The following is a 27,500-nucleotide window of genomic DNA, read 5'->3' as shown; positions in this document are numbered from 1 at the left end:
GAATATTATATAGATGCTATAAAATGTAGGTGAGAATTCATTTTTTTTTTGTTTTTGGTTGAAAAGTTGAATTGGTTTATTCTGAAGCCATATGATGGAAAAAGAGGAAGTACTGCTAATGGATGTTAGTTTTTTTCATCCTACTTTCTATTTGAAGAATTAAGTTGTTACTCAGGAAAAAAATATAATGTTGCTGGGTCTCTAGCTACAACTACCAGAAAATCAGTTTTTCATAATTTTTGTTGGGGAAGGGCATGGTAGGATACTATGAGGTAATTATTTTATCAGTTTCTAATGGATGTAACTTAACTAAGGAATTTAATTTGGTGCTCTACTATTAGCTCATCATTCTACAAAATACCAAAATAGTTACTCATTTGTATGTTTTTTTTTATATCAAACCAAAAATATAAGGAATAACATTAAAAATAATGCCAAATAGTATTAAAAACGAACAAAAAAATATTAGAAATCAATATTTGGAGAGACAAATGTTAAGAGTTGGGTTAACTAAATAATTCAAAAGTGCAACAGGTTTTTAAAAAGTCAAAGCAATTGTTTTTCTCAATTCTTTCAAGCATTTAACAAGGTACATTTTAAAAAAGATATTTTCTTTTTCACACGAAAAAATGAAAAACATTCATGTAACAAGAAAAAACTTTTTTTTTCAACAATAAATATCAAACACAAAGGATGAAGTTAGATTGTGGGGTAAAAGGTATTGTAGCAAGCCTTGTCAACGCAGTTCGGCTTACCTTTTTTCTTGCCTGCGGCGTGCCGAGATAGGTCCCCGATATCTGCTAGATATATTTACTTAAAAAATAATTAACTAGAATCTGGCAGGTGATTCATTAGGTGATTAAAATGAACATGTGGCAGATGACCAAGGTCAGATGGTACTGATGACAAAATGACTGGGTGATGAAAGAAAGGAAGAAGTTTTTTTCACAGAATTTGAAATTTCCAAAAACTTCTTTTGTTTACTGAGAATTTGCAAATAACTTAAGCTAAATCACCAGTAGTAGAGGAAGTCCCCCAAACTCTTGCTTCTTCTACTGACACTTATATAAAAATATTAGTAAAAAGTTCAATACTTCTCTACAGTTAGAAGTGATACAACTTTGTTTGGTTTCTTTTCACAATTAGGTGCAAGTTCTCAGATTTATACAAGAAGAGAAGTTATTGAGAACTTTTATTATTCATGCCTTTCCTTAGAACATCTGTCAGTAGTACAGATTAATTAGAATTAACTAGTAGATTTTGCTGGCTAGTTTGTTTATAGCATGGAGACTCATCTCAATGCTATAAGCAAATACAAGAACAAGTGTTTAGAAATCAAACAGACAGATTTATAAATATTCTCAGTTAAGTTCCAACTCCATATATCTGAAGGTCATGAAAATGGCAAAGAAAAAGATGGAATAATGAGAAGAAAAAGAAAAGAACAAAATGATGGAACAAAAGACAATAGATTTCAGAATGAAATGATGTTAAGGATGCGATGATATTCTTAATAAAACTAATTGCAATGATTTTACCAAAATATTTATCAATTTTTTTTTGTAGAATTATCGGAGATAGCATTCTATAGATTTGGATTTATGTTTCATATATGTGTCTTAAAAAAACACAAAAAAACAACAAAGACACTCTTTCCACTAAATATTGAAATGGAAGTATAACCAGAGAGAAGTAAGAAAGGGAAAGTAAGAGAGAGAACAAGGAATTCTGGTTGGTTAGGAAACAACTGAACCAGGATAATGAAAGCAAATTAACACTTTAGCACTTACAGTGGCCATATCTGGCCCAAATATTCTACCTGTTTTGTTTAAACAGGCCAAATCCAGCCTCTTATACCAATCACATCATTGAAATGTAGTGCATGAATAATTGAAAACAATGTGGATAAATAAGCATTTGAAAGAGTAATCAAAATTCTGAAGGGTTAAATATTCTTCCTCATAAACTTCAATAGAAAAAGTTCCCATTCCATTTAGGATTGGAAAGCCAAACCAAAAATAGCTCTATAGATAGTTCACAAACATAAAATAGTTACTGTTTTGAATGAAGTTAAGCATCAGCTTAGTATATACAGGTTCCAATGACTGAAATTGGGCATAAAATAAAAAAGGCAAGCATCAACTTTTCTACTTTTCTGCCATTATTCTTAGAATTTTATCTTAGTTCAAGCATAGTAGTTAAGAGCACAGGCTACTAACCCCAAGATAACGAGTTCGATTCCAGGCAGTGACCTGAATAATAATAACAACATTGAAAAATACCTCAGGAATGAGAACCCAGGTTCGAAATTTCCCTAAGACACCTGATGAAAGGCGAAACGTTGTGTTAACAAACAAGATGAGGATAAATATCCATCAAATGTAAATAATTTATCTTATTTGTTTCAGTCATTAGACTGTGGCCATGCTGGAGCACCACCTTGAATTTTAACTGAATGAATTGACCCCAGTACTTCTTTAATAAACCTGGTATTTATTCATCAGTCGCTTTTGCCGAACCGTTAAATTACGGGGACATAAACATACCCACACCAATTGTCAAGGAGTGGTGGGAAACAGACACAAAGACACATTTACACGATGGGCCTCTTTCAGTTTGTCTACCAAATTCACTTACAAGGCTTTGCTCAGCCTGAGGCTATAGTAGAAGACACTTGCCCAAAGTGCCAAGCAGTGCGACAACATGGAACCATGTGGTTGCGAAGCAAGCTTCTTACCACATAGCCACACCTGAACATTTTAATCCTTTAGCATTTATAATATTGATCAGATATTATCAATTGCTTTATCATTTTACAAGAATGTTGAAACTAATATAAAATGATGCAACCAAGTTAAAACACGACCTTTGCTGCATAATGTGAGGAATTTCCTGGTACCAAAAGTGCCAACATTGAGTATTAAACTTGTCTGGCATCTTTACTAGAGAATATACCTCGATAACAGCTCTAATGGCAGAGCCAGTGTAGAGAGAGAAACAATGTATATGTGTGTGTGTAAGAATATATACATTTCTGTTATACTGTGTAGTTAAAAAGAAACTGGTGATTATAAAACTTACATGCAACTATATTTCCCAAATAATGGAATACAAGTTTGAAGGACGCCACAAGTGACACCTTTACAATCATCTCGTATGCAGTCATCAGCAACATTTCTTATCTGTTTGACCGTAGCAGCTTCACTGTTTGTCTCACTCTGCTGCATTGGTAGCCAAGCATCGTCATAGCGAATGTCATTCATGCAAGCTAGAAAAAAGAAAAGAAAAAAGTTATCTCCATGCAAAAAAATCAATCAGCCCAGCCTGGCAGGAAAATGGTGGTATTGTGGGTCTCAACAGGACTGATGTGTTATTAACCTGGTATACTGTATAAACAAATACCAGATTTTATTTGAGAAAATATGATCACATCCATTTAATTTGATATGAAAACTTTAAAATTCTCTTTTGAATGCATTTTCTTTTTGTTCTTATGAAATGTCAATTATATAGAGATCAGATAATATATCAAACCACTTAAAGCTTTTGTTACCATATCTCTGTTAAAATAAACTGACTGGAGGGAACCTGTGGTAGAGGTAGACCCAGGACAACATGGGATGAAGTGGTGAAGCATGAACTTCAAACTTTGAGCCTAACAGAGACAATAACTAGTGACTGAGACCTTTGACGATATGCTGTGCTTGAGAAGACCCATCAAGTCAAGCGAAATCATAGTCATGGCGGATGCTGGTGTCTCGTAACTGGCACCTGTACCAGTGGAATGTAAAGAGCACCTTTCAAGCATTGGGCCACATGGAGGCAAAGTGGCCGAGTTCCTTTTGAGCTTTGGGCTTCAGGAAGGCAAAGTGGCTGAGTTCCTTTCGAGGCAGTGACCAAGACCTTTGGCACTATGTCATACTTGAGAAAACCCATCAAGCTGAGCAAAATCACAGTTGTGGCAGATACCAGTGTCATGCAAATGGCACCCATGCCCGTGGCACATATAAGCAACCATTGCACTCTCAGAGTGGTTAGCATAAGAAAGGGCATCCAGCCATAGAAAACCATGCCAAATCAGACTTGAGTCTTGTGCAGCCTTCCAGCTTCTCAACCCAGGTCAAGCTGTTCAACCCATGCCAGCATGGACAACAGATGTTAAATGATGATGATGGTAATATATATATATATATATAAATATAAGAGAGTGGTCACTATGTGGCTCACTCTGGCACTAGAAATAGATCCGATAGGTTTCAGCCACAAAATAAATGTTTCCAATGGAAGTCAGCACGACTGTTAGCTCAAACAAACAGGGCAAATAAAAATAACAAAAATACAGATTATTTTGGGACAATTGTTTCGCTATTAATGAATTAAATGTAATTTTACTCACAGTAATTCACTTGTAGCTCATCAACCAAAACCACCTAAAATACAATTTACTCAATCGCACGCCAGATTTTTGGTGTTAAATGGATGTACTATTAAATTAGTATCCAAATTTCTCACCCTTATTAATTGATTGTAATTATACTACATTTATTTTTAAATGTAGTATCTGTTTCCGTGAATTTTGGCGGGCTGTGGTAAGGGCATTTGAATTATAACAGCGAATGCAATCGACTGAACCACACGTGTACTTATCGTTATGGTAAAATCTGGCGTGCGATTGAGTAAATTGTATTTTAGATGGTTTTGGCTGATGAGCTACAAGTGAATTACTGTGAGTAAAATTACATTTAATTCATTAACAGCGAAACAATTGTCCCAAAATAATCTGTATTTTTGTTATTTTTATTTGCCCTGTTCGTTTGAGCTAATAGTCATGCCGACTTCCATTGGAAACATTTATTTTGTGGCTGAAACCTATCGGATCTATTTCTAGTGCCAGAGTGAGCCACATAGTGACCACTCTCTTATATTTATGTATAAAATTTTATCATAATCCAGGTTTTTTTATGCACTGGGCCACTTGGTGTTAAATGGATGTACTATTAAATTAGTATCCAAATTTCTCACCCTTATTAATTGATTATATATATATATATATATATATATATATATATATATATATGTATATATATGAATGTATGCATATATAACAAAAATTACTGAAAGTCCTCATTTACATAAAGCTAAGTATTCAATTTTCCTACAACTTGCATATTGAGCAAAAGAAGATCCCAACTTTCATGAAACATTAAAAAAAATTAAGATTATTTCAGCAAATAGACAACTTTTAACAACTCTTTTGTAAGACAATTTTTTATCATTTCTATGTATATGGAGATATAAAAACATGTATAATCTTTATTAGGACATTTAGTACTTATAAAAAAAAAAATCTCTGCAGGAAATTACAGTAATAGTAAATAATACAAAAAAAAAAAAAACTGTCATTTTTAAAGAGCCTTCTATTATTTTCTTTTAATAAAATTCAATAACATTTTTTTCAGGAATTTTAGGATGTTAAGTGTAAGAAAATACCTCTAGTAAACCAGGTTTGGAGAATACTCACAATTTTTGAAGTCTTTGCTTTTGATCTTTGTAATAGCATTCTGAATTACAATTTCGGCACCTGCAGCGAAGTCAACCTTGTTAGGTGTGAATGTAAGAGTTTTGAAGGTTTTAACAAAAATGTCATTATAGAAGCGTCCTTCGCCACCATCCATCATGAGTTGTATTTCTTCCTTGACACGTTTCATTTTCAGAGTATGCCACTGGCCATCATTTACATCAACATAATCCAGACATAAATAATGCAGAGATGAGGTTTGTCCAAAGTTATAACCAAGACAAGCTTTCTTATTTAAAATCTGTGTATCGAATATTAAAAGAAATCAAATTCAAAATTAAGAGCTAAAAGAATAAGTGGTCTGTGGTTCGTGAATTGTTTACAATCAAAATATACATTACTAAAACGAAAGTTAACAGAAAATATTTAATATTATTTGGACAGCTTTTTGCACTTTAACCAAACGTGATTTTGTCATTAAATCACAAAAGGTGTGTGGCCTAGTGGTTAGGATATTCAGTTCACAATCACAAGGTCATGAGTTTGATTACCGGTGGTGTGTTGTGTCCTTGCTCCAGTTCACTCAGCTGGCAAAAGTGAGTAGTATATGTATTTCAAAGGGCCAGCTTTGTCACATTCTGCGTCACACTGAATCTCTCTGAGAACATTGTTATAGGTACTTGTGTGTGGAGTGCTCAGCCACTTGCACATTAATTTCACGAGCAGTTTGTTCTATTGATTGAATCAACTGGAACCCTTGTTATTGTAACTGACATAGTTCCAGTATAAACCACAAAAAATAAACAATTACAGTCTATGTGCACAAAATAAAACCTTTTCATTCTCACCTCAAGAAACTGCTTACAAATTTTACAGAGATTCTTTATATGGGCACAAGTATGACAATATGAATAACAAATTTGTTTTACAACTATGTATCTCCAGGATTGATACCCTGAACTGCAACATAGCTGTCTTTCCTGATAACCATGGGTTAACCAATACATCATAACTGAAATTTAGTAAACCTTAATTGTTTGGCAAGTTGTGTAACATCTTTTGCTGATGAAGATCAGTGAAAGTATACACATTACAAAGAAAGCTGATAAAAATGGTTAAGTTTCAACAAAGATACCTTGTGTTATTATTTATTCTACTTACATGACATTTTCAGTAAAACATTTAACCAACCAGCAATCATTCACATAGCATGATGTAAAATATTAAAAAAACTTTAAATATTGATACAATATCAATTTAACATGGAAATAAAAAAAGCAAAAGAACTTGCAATGTTTTTTTTTTATCACTTCTCAATTGTCTACTATTTTACTAGAGAATATACCTCGATAACAGCTCTAATGGCAGAGCCAGTGTAGCGAGAGAAACAATGTATATGTGTATGTGTAAGAATATATACATTTCTGTTATAAAAAATAAAATTTCCTATACAAGAGATCTGAAAAATTGAAAGTCATTTTTTGAAAATTGTTTCTATGAAAAGATATGACTCATAAACTGTGAAGATAATCTCAAGAGCAGATTTTTATCCTTATACCACCTTACAGGAAACTTTGAGAAATTAAGTTATTTTCTCCCTACTTTCAAAATTTCTTTAACCACAAACTTTTCTTAAAAGGTTCTCCACCTCACAATCAAATGTGTTACTTTCTTTTCTAATATACATTCTTTTCAGCTGCAATTATTTATATAAAAGCTAGACTTCTAATGATGTTGGTGAGCACCAAAGCAGATGTAACAAAAAAAAAAGTGCAAGTGTTATAAGTGACCAAGAGGTTTGGGTATGATGCTACCAGCTGAAGATCAGTTCATCCAGTTTTGGATAGGTATCACATGGAGGTGTAATTTATGGCTCTAAGCAGTAGAGCATTCTGTAAACTGACACATAATTTGACAGTCTATAATGCCAAGTTCTAAATCTACTCTGACTGAAAATTACAGGATGTCTTTTATTTTCAAAAGGGGCACCATCTCTGCTACTTAAAACCATGTAAACTAGTATAAACTGTCCAGGCCAAGTAAAAGAAAAAGCCCTATATGTATGGGGGATATGGTGGTTGTAATCTTTTGCAAAAAAAAAAAAAAAAAGAAAAAAAAAGTGGCTTTTAAAGCAATTAAATGGATTTGCTAAAACAGGATACTCTTACCTCGAGTTGCATAAAATTGTTTGGATTAGAACTAGGGACTTTGAAAAGGAGTCCATTAGTTTCTCGTGTTCTAAAGCTGACTTGCATTTCATTCTTAAAGTTATTTATCTTATTATTATAAAAGCTATTTTTGAATTCCCATGTTATGAAGCTGTCACTTTTAAAATCCTTTACAGTGGTTTCTGAAATGAATCACGAAAGAAAAAGGAAAATTAGTACTAGATAACATGGCATAATATTTACAGTGAAGTGCATTCATGAAATTTTGGAAATTTTGATACATTTAGAGAGATATTTAGACAATTTAGAGATTAAAAAAGAAAACTTTAAAAAAAAATATTAATTGATTCTGGTAGTATTACCAGCATTAAAGGTGGACAGCCAATCACTTTGTAACACCTATATAGCAATAACATCTTGCAACTTGCTCAAAGCCTTCTTCCATGAACTATTAGGATGAAAAGCTTGTTTCATGGACAATATAAAATTAGTGGCAGGTATTAATGTTCAACAACATGGATTAAAATCAAATTTCTAATACATTTTCGTTTGTTATTTACTCTAAGCACAGAAACAGCTGTGTGGTAATGAAGTTTGGTTTGTAATCACATGATCCTCAGCTTCCATCCTACTATGGTACCTTGGTGAAGTGTCTTCTACTAAAGTCTGTGGCTAGCCAATACCTTGTCAATGATATTAATAGATGGAAACTGAAACCTGACATGTGTGATAGTTATCTAGTAAATGACTGATCACAATAATTTAAATTCACTAATTAATTTCATAAGGAGCCACACTGTTCATTGCACAGCTGTGGCCTGACAGTTCCACAGCCACCAATTTTGTCAAACTATTTTAATCTCTGCCTATCATTTATAGATCTGGAAAAGAAAATTGTGTTATAACAGTACATCTTTTATGCTTCCAATCCATTTCTAACTTGACCTTCTTTAGATTGAACCAAACAATTTAAGCATTCTAAGCCCATCAGACTGTTTTAAGTCAATGAACATAAGATTTTTAAAATCATTCAATCTCTTTATCAACACTTCCTCCCCTCCTCCATATTTACAGTCTGAAGTATGTCCTATCAGCATATATTTGTTACAGACTATGTCAAATCACAAATATTGATTTTATACTCAAGTTTGGCCTGAAGCCACAAAATGTATACCTTGCAGGAGACATTCACAGCATCACTGCTTCCTAGCGTCATGTAAAGAGTGAAGATAAACACTTATGCACAGACACACCTTTCTATCACTCATCTCTTTTTTAGTCACAGTATCATATTGTCCATGTAATGGGTAGTATGGTGCAGTGTGAGGGGGTGAGTAATAGATATGATTATCTTAAACACCATCACTCATACATATCATGGTTCCCTCTCTTGTACAATAATGAAGCGATTCCATCGATGATAAAGAGTGAAATTGATATCCAATACACTTCCTTTATCACCTTCCTGCACTGCTAACTATCATTATCCTCTGCTCCGGGTCACTAAATACTGATATCCACACTTGGTCTCTCTAACCAGCCACTCTTTCTCTCTCTCTCATCACTCTAGCACTGTCTTTTCCACTTCTCCATCTACTTCCATCACTTGGTTTCTCTCCTTATACTCTTCCTTCCTTTACACTCTTTTCTGTTCTCTAGGTCACATTAATCTCAATGAATGGAAACATGGAGTAGCAAGGGGTCTTCACACTTTAAGGGAACAAAACAACTCCACTAGTGCTGGGACTATTATAAAATGCACCCACTACACTTTGTAAATGGATTAGAGTTAGAAAGGGCATCCAACCATATAAATCTTGCTAAAAGATGTAGCCTTCTGATACTTTGAAGGTGGTGGGTGTATGAAAGAAATTTCTTGAAGTTTTTGTATGAGTACTTTTTTTAGTCCATGATAAAGTCTAGATAGATTTTGTAGAGTTTAAGGACTACATCTTAAAAATTCACCTTGGTGTAAACATTTTAATTCAGAGTTACAGATCATTATATGAAGAGGATATAAAATAAATTGTTGATAGACAATCAGTGTTTGTACTGTTGGCAAATTGCTAATATTACAAAAAAAAAAAAAAGATCTCTAATTACTACTGAAATGTATTACAAATATTGTATGGCTATGAAACATAATATGAATAAGCTCTAATTTAGATATATTGCTAAATTTGTTATAGATGAGCTGACACTTTCATTAAACATTTTGCAAACAACTTGCAGATGCAAGTGCTACCAGTTGAAAGCTCTGCATACTGGATGCTAGCAAGCTTATGGGGGTCATCAGGAGTGAATGCATGCCATTCCGGGGTCTTCCTCTCAATAGTATAACTGCTTGCTAGATTAACTAGTTACTAGGTTTTACTTGATATTCTTCTAGCCATTGCTCATCATCTCTTTTAACCAAATCTAGTGATTTGCCTTCTCTATTGTAGTCTGGATATCACTGATGATTGTATTCGCTTTACAACAACCACCACCGCAAACTCTGTCCAATGAATCATCTACAAATAGCTCCAGTGTTTATCTAAGATAACTCTTTACAAGATTAAACACTTTCATTAAAAAGCAAAAATCTACCACAACAAATTGGTTTAACCCTTTAGCATTCACATTACTCTGTCAAAGGTAATGTTTATTTATTGGCATTGTTTTGAATTACTCATGCTTTATACAGCAACTTTGAGATTTTTATGGTGTGGTTGTTTATTTTTAGAATGACATTGTAGGGTGTGTGTGTGTGTGAAGCTAAACCTGGGCAGTTTGAACATAAAATAGGCTGAATATTTGGATTGGATATAGCTGGTTAAATGCAAAAGGGTTAAAGAAAGCATTATTGGATAAACAAGATGTCTAAGTAACATACTTTTGTCACAGATTTTTCCTTGATAACCTGCATTGCAAACACATTGGTAGTTTCCGTTAAAATCTGAAATACATATTGAGTTTCCACTGCATTTGTCTAAACAATGTTCTTCAGTACGAGAACATCCTACTTGAGCATTCTTGGAGAAAGATTCCCGACGAGAGACTTGTAAATCATAAATCTGCAAGAGAAAAGCTTTTGTTATATGTCTTATGCAATATATTTTCAGTTTCACTAAAACTTAAAACTGAAAACAGTTGAAACACACAGCTTAGAAGATATGTTTCGTACTCATCAATTAATAATCACAAGCACTGTTAGTTATGTTATTTTATACACACACACACACATTGAAATGAATTTTCTATTACTTTTATGTATTTTTAAAATTTTTTATTAAAGATGGGTTTCATTTTTTACAGTGCTTCAAAAACTTAGGCTGTTCAACAATTGAAAAGAGAAATCTCTAATAACAACATTTAATACATATTCATTTCTCTTATTTGGGATAACTAAGTGTAATTTTGTATTTTCTTGCATTGTTTTAGTTCCATTATCAATATTGCAGCCATATGTACCTTAGCTAAAGAATGCAATTGCTTGTTTTCTGAACTCTATGTCAAACCTGTATGTCAAAATGCAATACTGTATTACATTTCCTTACATTAAATGTCCTCTCCATTTATGCATAATTTCATTACATTTGTTTCTATGTATTGATCATCTGGGTTACTCTGTCAATTATATATAAGCACAGACTGTCTGGTTAAAAAGCTTGATTCCCAACTATGTGGTTTTGTGTTCAGTCTCACTGCGTGGCACCTAGAGTATGTCTTCTACTATAGTCCTGGGCTGATCGAATCCTTGTGAGTAGATTTCATATATATATATATATATATATATATATATACATACATGATGGGCTTCTTTCAGCTTCTGTCTACCAAATCCACTCACAAAGCTTTGGTCTACCTGAGACTATAAAAGACACTTGCCCAAGGTGCCATGCAGTGGGAGTGAACCTGGAACCACGTGGTTGGGAAGCAAGCTTCTTACCACACAGCCACACCTGTGCTTTTATATATATATATATATATGTTTGAACAGACAAAATAAACAAACAATGGATATGCGTCACTTCATTACAGCTGTTTCCAACAGATTTCTTTAATAAATTAATGAGTACATTACATGATAATGGTAAAAAAAGAAAAAAAAATTTCTTCAGATGATACATAACATTTCAAACAATATAAGAACACTTTACCACAGCAAGTGAGCCAAACCCGATTCCAGCTGAAGCTGGCCTGGAATGAGAACATAGCAAAGCTAGGAAGACATTAAGAGGTTAGTTAGTGGGTAGGGTGTTCAAAAGATTTATAAGCCCTAACATGCTCACTAACTGCCCTGAAATTATAAAGTGTATGTGTGTATATAAATATATATATTTGTATGTGTGTACGTGTGTGTGTGTGTGTATATATATATATTGCATATATCTGTGTCTGTGTTTTTGTCCCTTCCACCACTTGACAACCAGTGTTGGTTTGTTTACATCTCTCTGACAGTGGTGTGGCAAAAAGTGATCAATAGAATAAGTAAGATGTTTAGAAAAAGAACAAAAGAAAACAGTTGATTTGTTAGACAAAACCCTTCAAGACAGTGCCCCAGCTTGGTTGCAGACCAATGACTGAAACAAGTAGTAAAAGATAAAAGATAAAAAGGGTCTCCTTGTCTTGATATTGTGTAACAGTTATGCCATGTCACCATCATACAATTGATTTCCATTTCCTATCTTCCATGAAAACATGTCTGGCCATGAGGAAGTATCACCTTACTTGGAAACAGGTGAAGGTTGGTGACAAGAAAAGCATCTAACTGTAGAAATCTGCCACAACAAATTACAGCTAACCTTTGTGAGCTTAGAAAAGTTGTTGTTAAAATGAAGATGATGATAATGCAGTCAGATCAGCTGGTCTAAGTGACGAAGTATCTCTCTCTCTATCCAATGATGGGTTCTGCTAGACTCTCATGACAATAGCATATTCCACTTTTTAAGAACTTGTCAGATTGCAGACTAATATTTGTTAAAGATTGAAAACTTATATTTTACTGTTTTTATATCCATTTTCTTGTGTAAGCATAAACAGCATTATCTTTATAAAATTTTCCTTTATTTTGCTAAATAACAGACACTGGCCACTTAGAAGACTTCTTTAAACTAAGACAAGGAATTTGTTTTAGTTGTCAATGGTTATCTCCTGAAATTCTTTTCCTGTTTAACAGCCTCATAGCATTAGCATATTTGCATGGAGATTTGAATACCTAGTGACCATGCCACTTTTCAGGATCTTTTAACAAAGAATAGAACAACACTGCAAGCTAATGAAGCAATTATAGAGTGTGGTTCTGACATGCATTTTCTCTCATAATCTGTCTTTAGTTATATAAAATGAATACATTACATAGCTTAGCACTGAGCATAGCAGACAGTCATGATATCTACAACCAATTGGACTAACGTCTGGTGTAATGTTATTAACAAGATACAATTGTCAACCAAATGTTCAGGATGCACTCCCATTGCTGTGGTGCTAGATAAGATGGGCAGGTGGTAATGATGTTGCCAACTAACTAATGTTTTACTGTTTCATTTTTCAGTTACCATCATGGTTTAGACTGGTGCACAGTGTGTTTGCTGCTAAAACATTTATCAAGAATGGTGAATCTGGGATGTTTTTTTTTTGCTGCACTCTGTACAAAGGTTCAAAACATTTGTGAAAAATTACTTATGTTTCACTAACCTGGCTGTTGTGTATAAAGTTTTTGATACATCCTTTAAAACTATCAAAAGTAAATTTGGGGTAATTAATACTTGAAGTTTCCATGTAAATGCCACCAATTTGAAGAGGGTCAACAGTATTTAAATATATATTTTCATCAGGAGTAGTGCCTTTCACTTCACAAGGACTGCGATCACCAGCTTCTGCCTCAAAACAGTGGTCAAGGATCAAACGAACCTCCTAGAAAATAACGAACAGTTATAGAGTTGAATAAAGTGGAAAGGTAGAGAAGGATATTGAGTGAAGAAGAATATTGAGCAAAGAAGAATACTGAGCAGACATGCTAGTCTCTAACTAGCAAAATATTGAAAATAAATTTCTTGTCTTGAACAAGCAATTGTATTTACTGTGTCTATCAAATCTATTTTCTTATTTACTTTTTTCATTCAATGTTTTTACACAAGTTTAAAAAAAAAAGGAAAATTGAAATCCTCAGAATGTCACTGAAAATATAAAGATACACAAAAGTAGCTACTGTGAGTGTCACCTTCATCCCAAAGAGAACTCAATGTCTCATTGTAGAATAGTGGTATTTAAAGAGCCAGAGAGACCTCAGAAAGTGCTACGTGTTGAAGTTATGCATTATATGGAGTTAGATCTGTAAATATCAAAGATTCACAAAGTAGGTTTGGTTAAGAATCACTCACTGAAGCACTGATGGATGTACATACATCTCCACTAATCCATTACTTATAATCATCTTTGTATGAAGAGCTACATTTAAAATCCTAAAATTAGATTCTGCATTATGACTGACCACAAGGAAGAAAGCTTCATGGAACAAAAGTGAAAAGTGATAATATTTAGAGATACAGTATACAAATATAAAATGTTCAAATTCCTTGATAAGTCATGTAGACGAGCCTTAAGAAATTTTTATTCTCTATATAGTAATAGCTGATAATGTTAGCTGGTTGATTTCTCCTGTCATGTTTCACATCATTTATAAAGAAGGGAAAGTGAAAGAGAGATACAGAGAAAATAACATAAGAGATGCAGGATAAGTGCATATACTAGGCTTGGTGATAGAAGGATGAGGAGAGGGAGTAAATGATAGGAGTTATAGGAGGAATAATACAAATAAGAAAATTGTTTAATTTTAAGGTAATGAATAATTTTCATTTGAAAGCATCAAGAAATTTGTTAAGAGTCTAAGTATGATTATGGTACGTATGCCATATTTCCTTATCTTACCCATAGTGAGAAAAGTATATCTCCAAAGTTAGCCATCATATGATGGGCAATACTCTAGTAATTAAGCGACATGAAATCGACATGCAAATGTTAGGTTGAACACAAATGAGATAGTTAAACATGATTAATTATGGATAAATGCAGAACCAAATTACAAGTGACTTTTGATGTAAGTTATGTATGATAGAGAATACATTCTACTAAATCATTTAATGCTAACAATTATGAGGGTGGGCTGAAAGGTTTATAGGCTGATTATAAATAGTGAAGTCTTGCTTGCATAAATTTCAACTATTCTCATTAATGACTGTATTGTTTCTTTCGAGGTAAGGTGACATTTGACTGTTCAAAGAATACTTCAAAAGTAACTAGTAGTAAATTCTCTTGAAAATGAACAAAATTTAGCATTGTGGTGTTATCAAATACCTGCAGAAAAAGGGTTTAGCCCTCAAAGGCATTCATGATGACAGTTTGCTACATTCAGAGATGATACTTCAGCTTTGCTAACAGTGCAAAAATGGGTAGAATTGATCGCATTTACCACATAGTGATGGATGACAGGCAACTGACTATAAATCAAATAGCCAATGCTATAAGCATATCCCATGAGAGAGTTGAGAATATTCTGCATAATGAACTTGGCATGACGAAGGTTTCTGCTCAGTAGGTGCCACATTTTTTGACAACTGATCAAAATCACATCAAGCTGAATACATCACAGGAAAATGCCACACTGTTTGAGGCAGACCCAGCTGGTTTCCTTGAAGGTTTCCTATCTCAGGATGAGTATGGCTTCACTTTGAGTCAGAGACCAAGAGACAATCCATGCAGTGGGAATATCTCTCCTCACCTGCTCTGAAAAAAGGCCAAAATTGTTTCATCTGCAGGGAAGGCAATGACCTCAGTTTTTTTAGGATGCAAAAGGCATTGTTTATTGATTATCTTCAAAAGGGCCACACCATCAATGCAAAATACTAAGCCAACTTGCTGAGGAAGTTATGAAAGGCCTTCAAGACCAAATGTCTAGGAAAACTGACGAAAGGGGTTTTGGCTGATCAAGACAATGCTTCAGCACACAAATCCTTGGTCTCAATGGCTGCCATGCGTGACTGATATTGAACTGGTTGATCACATTCCTTGTTGACTTGATTTGCCCCATCTGACTATCGTCTGATCCCCAAAATGAAAAAAAGTCACTTGGCTGGGAAGTAGTATAGCAATGATGATGTCATATCTGCAGTTGATGACTTTTTTGAGCAACAGGATGAAAGCTTCTTCACCAATGGGATCCAAGCAATGCAACACTGATGGAAGAAGTGTATGGACTGCAAAAGGGACCATGTTGAAAAATAAACCTCATTTGGTCACATTCCATGCAAGCATTTTGGTCAGCTGACCCTCATATTCTTAATTAGACAGTGATAGAATAGAAGGGGGAAAATGACATACATAACACAGAAAGCTCAAAGTAAGAATTGCAATACTTTAAGCAAACATTTGGCACTATTTTGCTGTTCTATATTCATCACAGCACGAAATTGACATTACATCATTTTCAGTTATCAACTACATCTGATACATTACTTTATGGAATTATTGAAAGCATACAAAGAATTTATAATAACATTTTAGTGTTTATTTCCACTGAAAGATTTGAATGTAGACTATGACTGTCCTTACATTACTGTTTTACCATTATTTCCCCTACCACTATACCTTAAAAAAAACAACAAAACACAACTTACTCGCTTATTTCTTATGATGTCAACACGGTGCCATTTACCATCATTGACTTTTTGAATAATCAATTTATTAGCTTTATCCTTTCCATTCAGAGAGAGGATTAATTCTCCAGTTCCATGGTCAATTTTGAGTTGAGGGTAACCATTAATTAATTCTAGAAGTATGAAGTCTCTTTCTGAATTAGCTGGTTTATTTGTTACAGGACCATTATAAAAAAGTAAACCATTCTGTAAAGTGACAAATTCTAGACTTGTGCGGCTATTTTCACACTGTTCTAGAGGAGAAAACAAAGCATAACCCTTTGCTTCAAAACTAATTCCAGTTACTTGGCACCTTGGTCCAGTGAAACCAGGTGGACAAACACATCTGAAATGATCAAGTCAAAAATTTAAAATACTTCAAAAATAATTCTGGAATACATAAAAATCTTAAATAAAAATATTTCTCCCTTTACAGTTTGAACCCATTTAATGAAGAGATAATACTGTAGCTGGAAACAAATTGTGTTGCCATCTCTGGTCCATTGCAGTTAGAGCAGTTGATAACAGAGAAAGGATAGCAAGTCATGATAAGAGACATAAAGGACAACTAATCATAAAAGACAGTAGGTTGTAATAACACTTGATTATAACATAACCAAACTTGAAGCAAAACGAGGAACATCATTATCAATATTTTGACAGAAACAACTGAATATGTTGGGGCTGTAAGCATTGAAGGATGTAAGGTTTGCAGAAATATTACAATTCAAGCAAACAGAATCAACACCATTTTTGAAACCTGTTAACTTTTTTTTTGCTTTTTATCCTAACACCAGTAAGATTTGTTTTGTCAGTCTGGATATTGGAATAAGTGTCTTTTTTCATTGTATTTTAGTTTTGTTTCCACAAGTACCACTCTATGTGTGGAACTTGCAGAAGACTAGGACAAACCAAACAAGGATTATTATTCAATGATTTGACTACCATAATTCTGCAGCCACTAATAGGCACAAAATAATTTCTCAAAGTCATGAAACTTTTAGTGGGTATTCATTGAAATTCTTCCATAAGACTATTGATAATTATCTTATTGCACTCAAAAGAATGAAATTCAAAACTGATCCCTGCATATAGTGATACAGTTTCGTCAATCTGTATCACTAAAAAGATGCGTTATCTTGGTCATCTTAATGACAGTGGGGGAAAAAATGAGATAAACTTCCTTCATTCACATATGAATGGCAACACTCTTATTTTTCACTGTTTAGCAATATTGTTTTAGCATTAACTTTTCTACAAAATATTTTTATACTAACCCCTGTAGCAATACTATTTTTATGCTAATCATTCCAACATCATTTTAATAACCTTTCTAGCAAAATTGTTCTTATACTAATCCTTCAAGCAACATTGTTTGTATATTAACTTACCTTAAACTTTCAACGCGTTTATCCTCCCCTTGCCCTTTATATATACACATAATATATAAAAAAATCAATCTTACTTGACAACCTGGAAGTAGTCCTTTTCGCAGACGCCCCCATTGTAACAGTAGTCAGGTGTACACTGTACAGGCTGACTGAAATCACGAGCTCCACAGATACAATCAGCTTCAACTCTTGTGTTTACACCAATCATACCGGTTGAACTGGAATTTATCAGAACTGGAGTATCTTTGATGATAAGCTTGTTTGTACAGCCACCAGCATCACAGTATTCATCAATGCATTTGTTTATACCCACCATATCAATTTGGTAACCAACTTCTGTAGCAATCTGTTAGAAACATGATTTTAATATTAAGTCAATGATATTTAGCTACAACACACTTTAACTGAAATGGTAGACAACATCCACATGACAAATATACTATATGGCAAGGACTTATTGTTTCAGAATAGCCATGTGTGTGTGAGAGAGAGCGGGAGAGAGAATATGAAGATACATGCAAAAGGAGGGAGGTTGTTGAATAATTCTATGAAAAATTCAATATACTTCAATGGAATGAGATTATTTCACCACAGGAAACCGTAATATTAGGGTACATTGGCTAATTTTAAACTATTTTTGAAGATATGGTGTTGTGTGTAGTCATCAGTAAGGTTTAACCTTTTAGTATTCAAATTACTCTGTCAAATGTAGAATTTATTTATTTTCATTGTTTTTAATTAATTATGCAGTGCTGTAGTTTAGAGATTTCAATGATGAGAGGTTGGATCTGGCCAGTTTCAACATAAAACAGGTTAAATATTTTGGCCAGCTATGGCTGATTTGAATGCTAAAAGGTTAAATATAATAAAGGTAAATTTAATGAGGGGTCTGAACTTGTCATTAAAAATGCAACAAAAAAAGACAGCATAAATACTGAGTTATTCCAAGAATTAGTTATCTAGTAAGAAATAGGAAGAACTTAGCAGGTTATTTACTCTTTATTTTTTTTTATCTCCAAAAGTTGGAAATGCCCCCAATTTTCACCCCATGAAATATTAAAATTTAGTGAAGAAAAAATAATGTACTGAAAAGAAAAACCAACTTAAAAAATTCAAATAGAAGGAAGAAAAATTGAGGAATGACAAAGGTGGACTGATATGAAACTATGGGAGAAACAAAAACTGCAAATAGTGTACCTTTGCTCTGTTAACTGCTACAGCACCGTCGGTCATTCCAGGGGTGTACCATGGTGAATTGTGTGCGGAGTACCGTACATCTGTATGACCTATCTCATTTTCCATTAAACTGAAGATATCAACATTAGCAACTGGAACTCCAAGAATAGTAGCAAGTTGACTTTTAAATTTGTTGTATGCACTACCATTAGAACGTTCTTCAATAAATTCACTGGGTGTGACATCTGTTGATGTGGAAAGAAAACAAATGGTAAATTAACAGTTGAAAGTCATTTTGAAAGCTTCATAGCATAAGAGAAAAAAAATTATTTCGATAGCATCAATATACACAAATCAATTATATAAAAGAAACAAAGTAGATCCATGTATGCAGCTTTAAAAGGGACAAATTACTCCTGTCATACTGATGACAGGAGAGGTGAGAATGCTGGGAAGGCTTGAGCAGAACTCGTATCCTGCAACCTGCTTATTGAGAGGTTTCCTCATTGGGAACTCCTGACCTGCTTGTATCTCCTCCTCCCACCACCCATGTTATGTCTACTCTCTTTACTGACTATTACATCCAGTCCTTCCTCCTTGGAGTACAAACTATGTGTTTAGTTGTAGCAATAACATTCCAGAGAGGGTACAATCAGTTAACTGTTTTTTTTTTATATTTTGGACATGGTTTATTGAGTAGACATTATCGTAAAAGTGGGTGCAATAGCTGAATGGTTTAAGGAGTTCACTTTGTAATTACATGATTTTAGTTTCAATTCCTATATGTGACATCGTGGACAAACATCTTTTATCATCCACTCCAGTTGACCCAAGTTTTGTGAGAAAAATTGAGTAGATTAAAACTGTGTGGAACCCATAGGATGGATTGTACCTGTAATTAAAAAGTTCAGCTTAGGTGCATTGTTTTGCTGATATTGGCTGAAAATTGTGTGTTACGGGTTCACATATTTGTGGAATACTCAACCACTTATATGCTAATTTAACAAGCAGGTAGTTTGGTTGATTCAACAACTGAATATTTCTCTGGCAAAGATACATTTACTAACCTCATAAGACAGTTGAGAGTTTGAAGAGATACACTGCTAATATTGGACAAACTGAAGGCCAATGTAGAAATTCACTAATGATTTAATGTCAGTGATTTTGGATTTCAAACTAAATACAATTTAAATCATTTAAACTAGCAATAATAAAAGCTAAAGATTAACTTAAAAGAACTCCAGTAAGGTAAAAAAAGACATTGCTAGCAGTTTAACCAATTTATCAAGGTGAATGGAGTTGGAACTAAACAGTTTCTTTACATTCTCTATTCAATGTTATTGAAGTTTAAATTCCTTAAGTCTAGCCTCACTAAAATATTTTACGGTTTCCTTTGCTTACATTGGGCATCACAGTATTTTCATTTTCAATACCTATTTGCAGTTCATATTTATTCTATTGTAGCCACATTAGCTATGTATCAACACAAGACATCTTATCAATACACATCACTGTACAACCAGTAGATTATAATCAGCCTGTTTCAATTGTTCCAATTCAACACTACACTACACTTCCGATATCAAATCTTCAATGCATTGCAAATTCTTATTTCTTACTCTTTAGCATTTAAACTAGCCATATCAGGCCCAAATAATCTACCAGTTTTATGTTCAAACTGGCCAGATTCAACCTATTGCACAAACCCTACAATGTCATTGTAAAAATAAACAATTATGTCAAAATCTCAAAGCCATGAAATAATGCAGGATTAATTCAAGGCAATGTGAATAAATAAGAATTACATTTGACAGAATAATCTGGATGCTAATGGGTTAAATAAAAACTATTATAGAGAGATTAACTGTTTATTATATATAATCCTAAGCAATAAATTTTTTTTAATAAATCAACACAGCCAATTTATGCAATTTTAAATCTGAAAGCAAGCAGATTTCTTTCCCTAATTTATCTATTAGTAACATTTTACATGTAACACTGCACAACAATATATTTCATTGCAAACACTTAATTTAAAAACTTTTTTATTCTTCCCAAAGCAGACATTGGAGTATGACAGTCCTACTGACCCATACGGTTCCATCAAACTATGTGGCAGATAGGATGAATGTTAAAAGATAATGATGATTATAATTATTTATAAAGAAAGTACATTGCCTAAGTTTTTCATTGCTTCTATCATGTCATAACCTTTTCCAATTTAACTTTTGTTTTCTCGGTACATTTAGGCAATTTAACAAAAGTAACAGTCAGTAATGGAACAAAATTATTTACCTTTGAATCTCGTCGAACCAGAACGCCTTACAGCTTCTTCAGAAACACTTATGATTTTTACTGTAACATTACAAACTTCTGTGTTTTTAAAATATTTGTCATAAACACTAGCTTGGAAGAAATATTCTTTTTCTGGAACTCCTTTAGCCATTATAATAGTTCCATTTGAAAGGAGCCTAAAATATAAAACAAAATGGTCATCATATCTGTACATATTCCATTTAGATCAAGAGATAATACATTTAAAGTTACAGAAAAAATCTCATTAAATGTATTCAACCAAAATAATTTTATCTTTTACTTGTTTCAGTCATTAGATTGTAGCCATGCTGAAGCACTGCCTTGAATTTTAGTTGAATCAGTTGACCCCCACTACATTTTTTTAAAGCCTGGTACTTATTTTTTTGATATCTTGTCAAACTGGCTAAGTCACAGGGATGTAAACACACTAACATTGGTTGTCAAGCAGTAGTGGGGACAAACACAGACACACACACATACATATTGGGTCATCCCATAAATAATGCATTTTTTCTACTTTTATTTTTCAAAATTAAGATGAAGTTCTTTTTAAATCTAAAATATACTCTCCTTCATTTTCTACAATGCTCTTCCATCTATCTGGTAGACTTGCAAGGCCTCTCTTCCAAAATCCACCTGTTTGTGATGAAAAATACACCTCCAGTACTGTTATGACCTTGTCTACAGAATTTATATTTTTTCTGTCCAAATAATTTTGAAGACTGCAGAATAAACGATAATCAGATGGGGCAATGTTCGGTGAATATGGTGGATGGGACATCGTTTCCCATTCAAGCTGCTTCAGCCTTTGGAATGTTATCCTTGTTGTATGTGGCTGAGCATTATCCTTTTGTCGTGAAACCAAAGATGGTCGTTTTTCTTCTAGCACTGATTTAAGCTGCTCACAGTAGATCTTTGTTATTGTTAGGTTTGAGTTTAAAAGTTCGAAGTGGACTAAACTTTTCATATCCCACCAAACATAATAATACCTTATATAGGTGAAGACCTTCTTTGGCCTGGAGTGCCAATATTTCTCCTTTCCCTACCCAACATTTTAAAAGAGAACCCATTTCTTGTCACCAGTTTCTATTCAGTTCAAAAATGGTTCATTCATACAAAGAGCACACATTCACTCTTTGCACATGATTCGACTCAGAAAGTTTGTGAGGAAACCGTTGAAACCAATTAGCTGACTTTTCCGATGGCACGCAGGTGTTGATGAATGGTTGAATGACCAAATCCAAGCTTCTCTGCTAGTTCCACAACAGTTATGATGGGATTTTGTTCCCCCAGGGTTTGCATAATGTCCTCGTTGAGCTCTACAGATCTTCCTGGACGAGGCTCATCTTCAAGGCTGTAGTTTCCAGCTCAGAATTTCTGGAACCACCATTGACACTGGCTTGTGCATATTGTCGGATCCCCATATACTGCATTAATATTCTTTGCACTTTCCATTGTGTTGTTGCCTTTATTGGCCTCATAAAGCAAACTATGCCAAATATGCTCCTTTGTCACTTCCATTATAGCTTTGAAAAATTAACTGTTAAAATTGAACTGCACTCTTCAAAACTTGCATTAAGAATAAGAATATAGTAAAATTACTACCTACTTTTATAGCAAGTTGATGCAGGTAGTTTATCCCATCCCTCTCCAACTTTTAGTTCATGCAATTGAAAAAACCACATTATTTATGGGATGACCCAATACATCATACACAATTAGCTTCTTCAGTTTCTGCCAACTAAATCTACTCACAAGGCTTTGGTTGGTCCAAGGCTATAGTAGAAGACATTTGCCCAAGGTGCCATGCATTAGGACTGAACCTGGAACTATATGGTTGGGAAGGAAGCTTTTCATCACACAGCCAGATCTGTACCTATTTTATTAAGATTCCATAAATATATAATCTCATATTTTGAGTAAGAAATTAACTAAGAACAATATGTGAAGACATGGCTGTGTTGCTATGAAGGCTGTACCTGAAATCACAAGGTTTCTGGTTCAGTTACCTTGGGCAAGTGTCTTATACTATAGCTCCAGGATGACCAAAGCTGTAGATTTAGTACATGGGAAATTGAAAGATATATATCATTATCATTTAACTACTTTTCATGCTTACATGAAAAGAATTGTTGAAAGATAGAATTATAAACACTTAAAAATTACTGAGGCAGATTTTACTACAGCTTGGTGCAGTTCCTTTTGTCAAACCTCACCTGTTTCCAAACAAGGTAATATTACTCTAGCCTGACATGTTTTTATGGAAAGTTGGAAATGAGTAATATTACTTGTATAATGGCAATGTCGAAATAAGGGTGTACACACACACAAAGTTTCTGTCTACCAAGTCCACTTACAAAGCTTTAGTCAAGGCTATTGTAGAAGATATTTGCTCAAAGTGCCACACAGCAGGACTGCAACCTGAGAGCCCATGGTTGGGAAGCAAGCTTCTCAACCACACAATCACAGCTAGTATGTGTTACTGTTTCGTTGTTTAGACATTGCATGAAAGTTGGAAATGAGCATCACTGTCATTACAAGTGATGTCCATTTCCAAACTTCCATGGAAACATATCTAACCATGAGGAAATAATACTTTACTTGGAAAGAGGTGAGGGTTGATAACAGTAATGGCTACAGAAAATCTAACTCATTATATTCCATCTAACCCATGCAAGCATGGAAAAGTGGATGTTAAAAGTAGTGATGAGGATATGACAATGCTGAAACAAAAATTATTCTAAAAAAGGAAGAAACTACAAACAGAAAATGAAACTTGGTCACAGCCTTCAAATGTCATAAAATTACTTTATAATATCCTATGACATGTTTTACTAAATAATTATTATATAACTTAATGACTTACTTGAAATAGCCAGCTAGTGTAACATTGCCCAAGAAAGTGTATGTCTTGTCATCATTATCCCAATCATCTAAATCTTCACAGTACACTCTGCCAATTGGGAAGTTACCAAAAAGACCTAAAAATAAGCAGAGCATTATATATATATATATATATATATATATATACACACACACACACACACACTGCGCGCGTGTATATGTGTATAGCATTTGTGTAAAGTTAAGAGCAACATGATTAATAGGATTAAAAAGTTTATGATGTAGTAAATAGAAGATGCCTGAGAATACATAGAAGGCCTGAGGAGGTTTAGACACTAACAGACTAATGTACCTTCTCTGCTCATTATCTAATGGGAAGATGAAAATACACAAAAAAGGACCATGTAGAAAAATTCAAGAGAATAAAGTCTATTTAATGTTAAGTTCTTAATAAATGAGATTTTGAAAAAATAATAGTGGGTAGAAACTCATAATGGGGAAAGTGGAGATCAGGAGAAATTTTCAGCAGCAGAACTGTCAAACTAGTATTTTGGCCTGTTCATGACACTCTAAAGGAGCCAGGCCCACCTAAGTAGGGATTCCTCTGTTTTTTCAAATGCCACCTTTGGTGGGGATTGAACTCAAAACCTTTAAGTCCACTACATAAAATTTATAGATGGATTACATTTGTGTGACAAAATTTAAAAAATTTCTTTTTGTCTTTGATCAGTAAGTGCTATTTCCGATTTGTTTCTATCTAGAAATCAAAGGAAATTACTACTTATTCCCTTCAAACTTTGAGAGCCTGGACATCAATGTTTTGAAACTGACCTATTTTCCATAACATTTCAGACAGATTCAGTGCTGAGTTGCTGAAGCAGAACCACTTGAACATGTCTCTTAGTAGCTGACAATATGCGCATCTTTGACAATGAGCAGGAGTAGTTGGGAAGCATCATAGCCATGTGCTGAGAGGGATTCTTTGTTGTTTGAATAGATGTAACAAAAGCAAAGTTTGAAGGAAATATTAACCATTTTCCATACTTTCTAGGAGCAAGCAAATAATCTTTAGTAGTGTTGTGATGTGCTAAAATCCAAGTGTACATAATTAAGAAGTGGATGTGTAATTGATACACTGGAGTCATGTGATGACTGATTTAAGTCAGACACCTTATGTATACTATTTTGAGTAATTTATCATTGCTACATTGTGTGTACACACTATTTATAAAGTGTCATCAAGTGTTCAAACAGTAGTGTGTGACTTTTTTTTTATAACTACAGGCAACATGGGAAAAGAAATGGACCAGAACTAAGGGATTATAATGAAATTGAACATAGCCCTTCTGATATCAACCTATCCAAGACTGCTTCTGGTTCTTTGATAAAAACTTTCTGCTTTTAAAGAGACCTAAATCGAAGCCTTCCATTAAAGTTATATGTTAAATCATGTTTCAAACACCAACTTAATAACAGTTGTTTTACTGAAACCAACTTAATAACAGTTGTTTTACTGAATAGTTTATTATATTCTAAGTTAATTTAAACAAAGGCAGTGGATTTCAATAGAAATATGGTAACCAAGGGTTTAGCTAAGGATTATAATGAAATTGAACTTTACCCTTTTGGTAGCAACCTCTGAAGACCACTTTTGGATCTATGATAAAAACTTTGTTTTAAAGTGATCCAAATTAAAACTTTCCATTAAAATTTTATGCTGAACTAGATTCTCAAAATCATCTTAAAAGTTATTTTACTAAATATTTCATTATTTTCAAAATTAATTGGAACAAAGAGTGTAATTCAATAGAATTGTGGTAATGTTATTATGCAATAAATACAATTCTTTATTTTAAAATGCTTGTTTTTTTTCAATAGAAAATAATGGCAATAACAAACCTTTGTAGTTATAAACTAATATTTCTTTTGCTCCAGGACGATGTTTGTTGTCATTGACATCACCAATTTCAATGCGAAGATAATTTATGCCTTTCATCGGAGGTATGCCACTGTCAGCCATCTCAATTGGCATGTCATAATATTTCTTAACTTCTCTGTCAAATTTTCTTAAAGAGCTAATTTTACCGACCTGGGCAGCTGTAAAGAGAAATACACATTTAACAGATAACACAATATCAATAGACACATGGTCTAATACTTTGATTGGAACCATGAAATTTTTATGTTATACACACATCTACTACCTCATCTCTCTTGTAATTTAGAGGCAGAGAAAATGTATCTTTTAATTCAAGTTGATCTGGGGTAGAGTCTAGAAGAAAACATTAACAAAGATAAAATTTTGAGAAGGCTGAATTTTACATTGTATGTTTCAGTGACACGACTGTTTGTGTATGGGTTAATTTTTTTCAATCTCAAGGAATTTTGATTACCTTTACACTATCATCTCAATCAAACAACTATGTTTTTGAATTAAAGGGATTTTCTTTCCCGTAAAAATATTTTTGTGGAAAAAAAAAAAGCATCAACACATGAATTAAGCAGTCAAATTGTAATTTCAAACACAATTACCAGAATAAAATATATTGTCAGATTGAAGAATTTGAGTTTTCAAAATTGATCTTGTGGAGAAATAGTTAATTCAATTGACTTCAGTTTGTTATTAATGGTTACATATTAATAGTACAGTCAGTATCGTTGTTCTAAAGCCTACTTTTCAATGTTAGCATGGGTTGGACAGAATTTGCCGAAGCAGATTTTCTATGGCAGGATTTCCTTCCTGTTGCCAACTTTTACCTGTTTCCAATAAGCTAATATTTTCCCATGACTATAAATGTTTTCACTGAAGACTGGAAATGAAGGACACCACTTGTATGATGCTGATGCCTGTTTACAACTACCACATGTTAAGACAAGGAGACACAAACATACACTTATACTCTCTCTCTTTCACACACACATTTTAAGAAAGATTTTCTCAATAAAAAATTATTAATTACATAAAAAGAGATCTTAAGAAAACAAAACAGAATGACACAAATCTTTTGATTCTTTCATTATAGTTATACTCACAAATAAAAGAAAATGATGTCTGGTAGAATTAAAAACATACTTTCAGAAACAAGAATATACAGAAAACTTAGTAAATTATACCATAACCAATACAAAAGCAATATCAGTCTGTCTAATGGAGAAACCCTCACAATGAGGACAAAAAATATTTTATTTATAGTTACTCGTAATCCTTGAAACAATAACAGCTTATATTCAGCCAAATGATACCTTCTGATCTTACACTACTTACACGTACACATACACGTACACACACACCACACACACACACACATGTACACACATACATATAAATATATATATATATAAATATATATATATATATATAAATATATATATATATATATAAATATATATATATATATAAATATATAATATA

At 33.4% G+C, this 27,500-nt stretch overlaps 1 protein-coding gene across 1 annotated transcript in view; it reads right to left on the bottom strand.

Annotated features, from left to right (window-relative positions):
* The window catches only part of LOC115211009 (putative neural-cadherin 2), a 141,126-nt gene that overhangs the window by 13,903 nt on the left and 99,723 nt on the right, over positions 1-27,500 (bottom strand). Inside the window, exons 21-31 of the mRNA XM_029779851.2 lie at positions 25,988-26,185; positions 24,111-24,225; positions 21,224-21,399; positions 18,950-19,173; positions 17,827-18,098; positions 16,344-16,707; positions 13,366-13,584; positions 10,562-10,742; positions 7,687-7,868; positions 5,522-5,819; positions 3,082-3,268 (exon numbers count right to left, since the gene is read on the bottom strand). Coding sequence (XP_029635711.1) covers positions 3,082-3,268; positions 5,522-5,819; positions 7,687-7,868; positions 10,562-10,742; positions 13,366-13,584; positions 16,344-16,707; positions 17,827-18,098; positions 18,950-19,173; positions 21,224-21,399; positions 24,111-24,225; positions 25,988-26,185 — 2,416 coding nt within the window. The remainder of the gene's footprint in view (positions 1-3,081; positions 3,269-5,521; positions 5,820-7,686; positions 7,869-10,561; positions 10,743-13,365; positions 13,585-16,343; positions 16,708-17,826; positions 18,099-18,949; positions 19,174-21,223; positions 21,400-24,110; positions 24,226-25,987; positions 26,186-27,500) is intronic.

The sequence above is a fragment of the Octopus sinensis genome, linkage group LG4, assembly GCF_006345805.1.
Source record: "Octopus sinensis linkage group LG4, ASM634580v1, whole genome shotgun sequence".
NCBI lineage: Eukaryota > Metazoa > Mollusca > Cephalopoda > Octopoda > Octopodidae > Octopus > Octopus sinensis.
The sequence above is the reverse complement of the archived record's forward strand: the minus strand, read 5'-3'. Positions and strand labels throughout refer to the sequence as shown.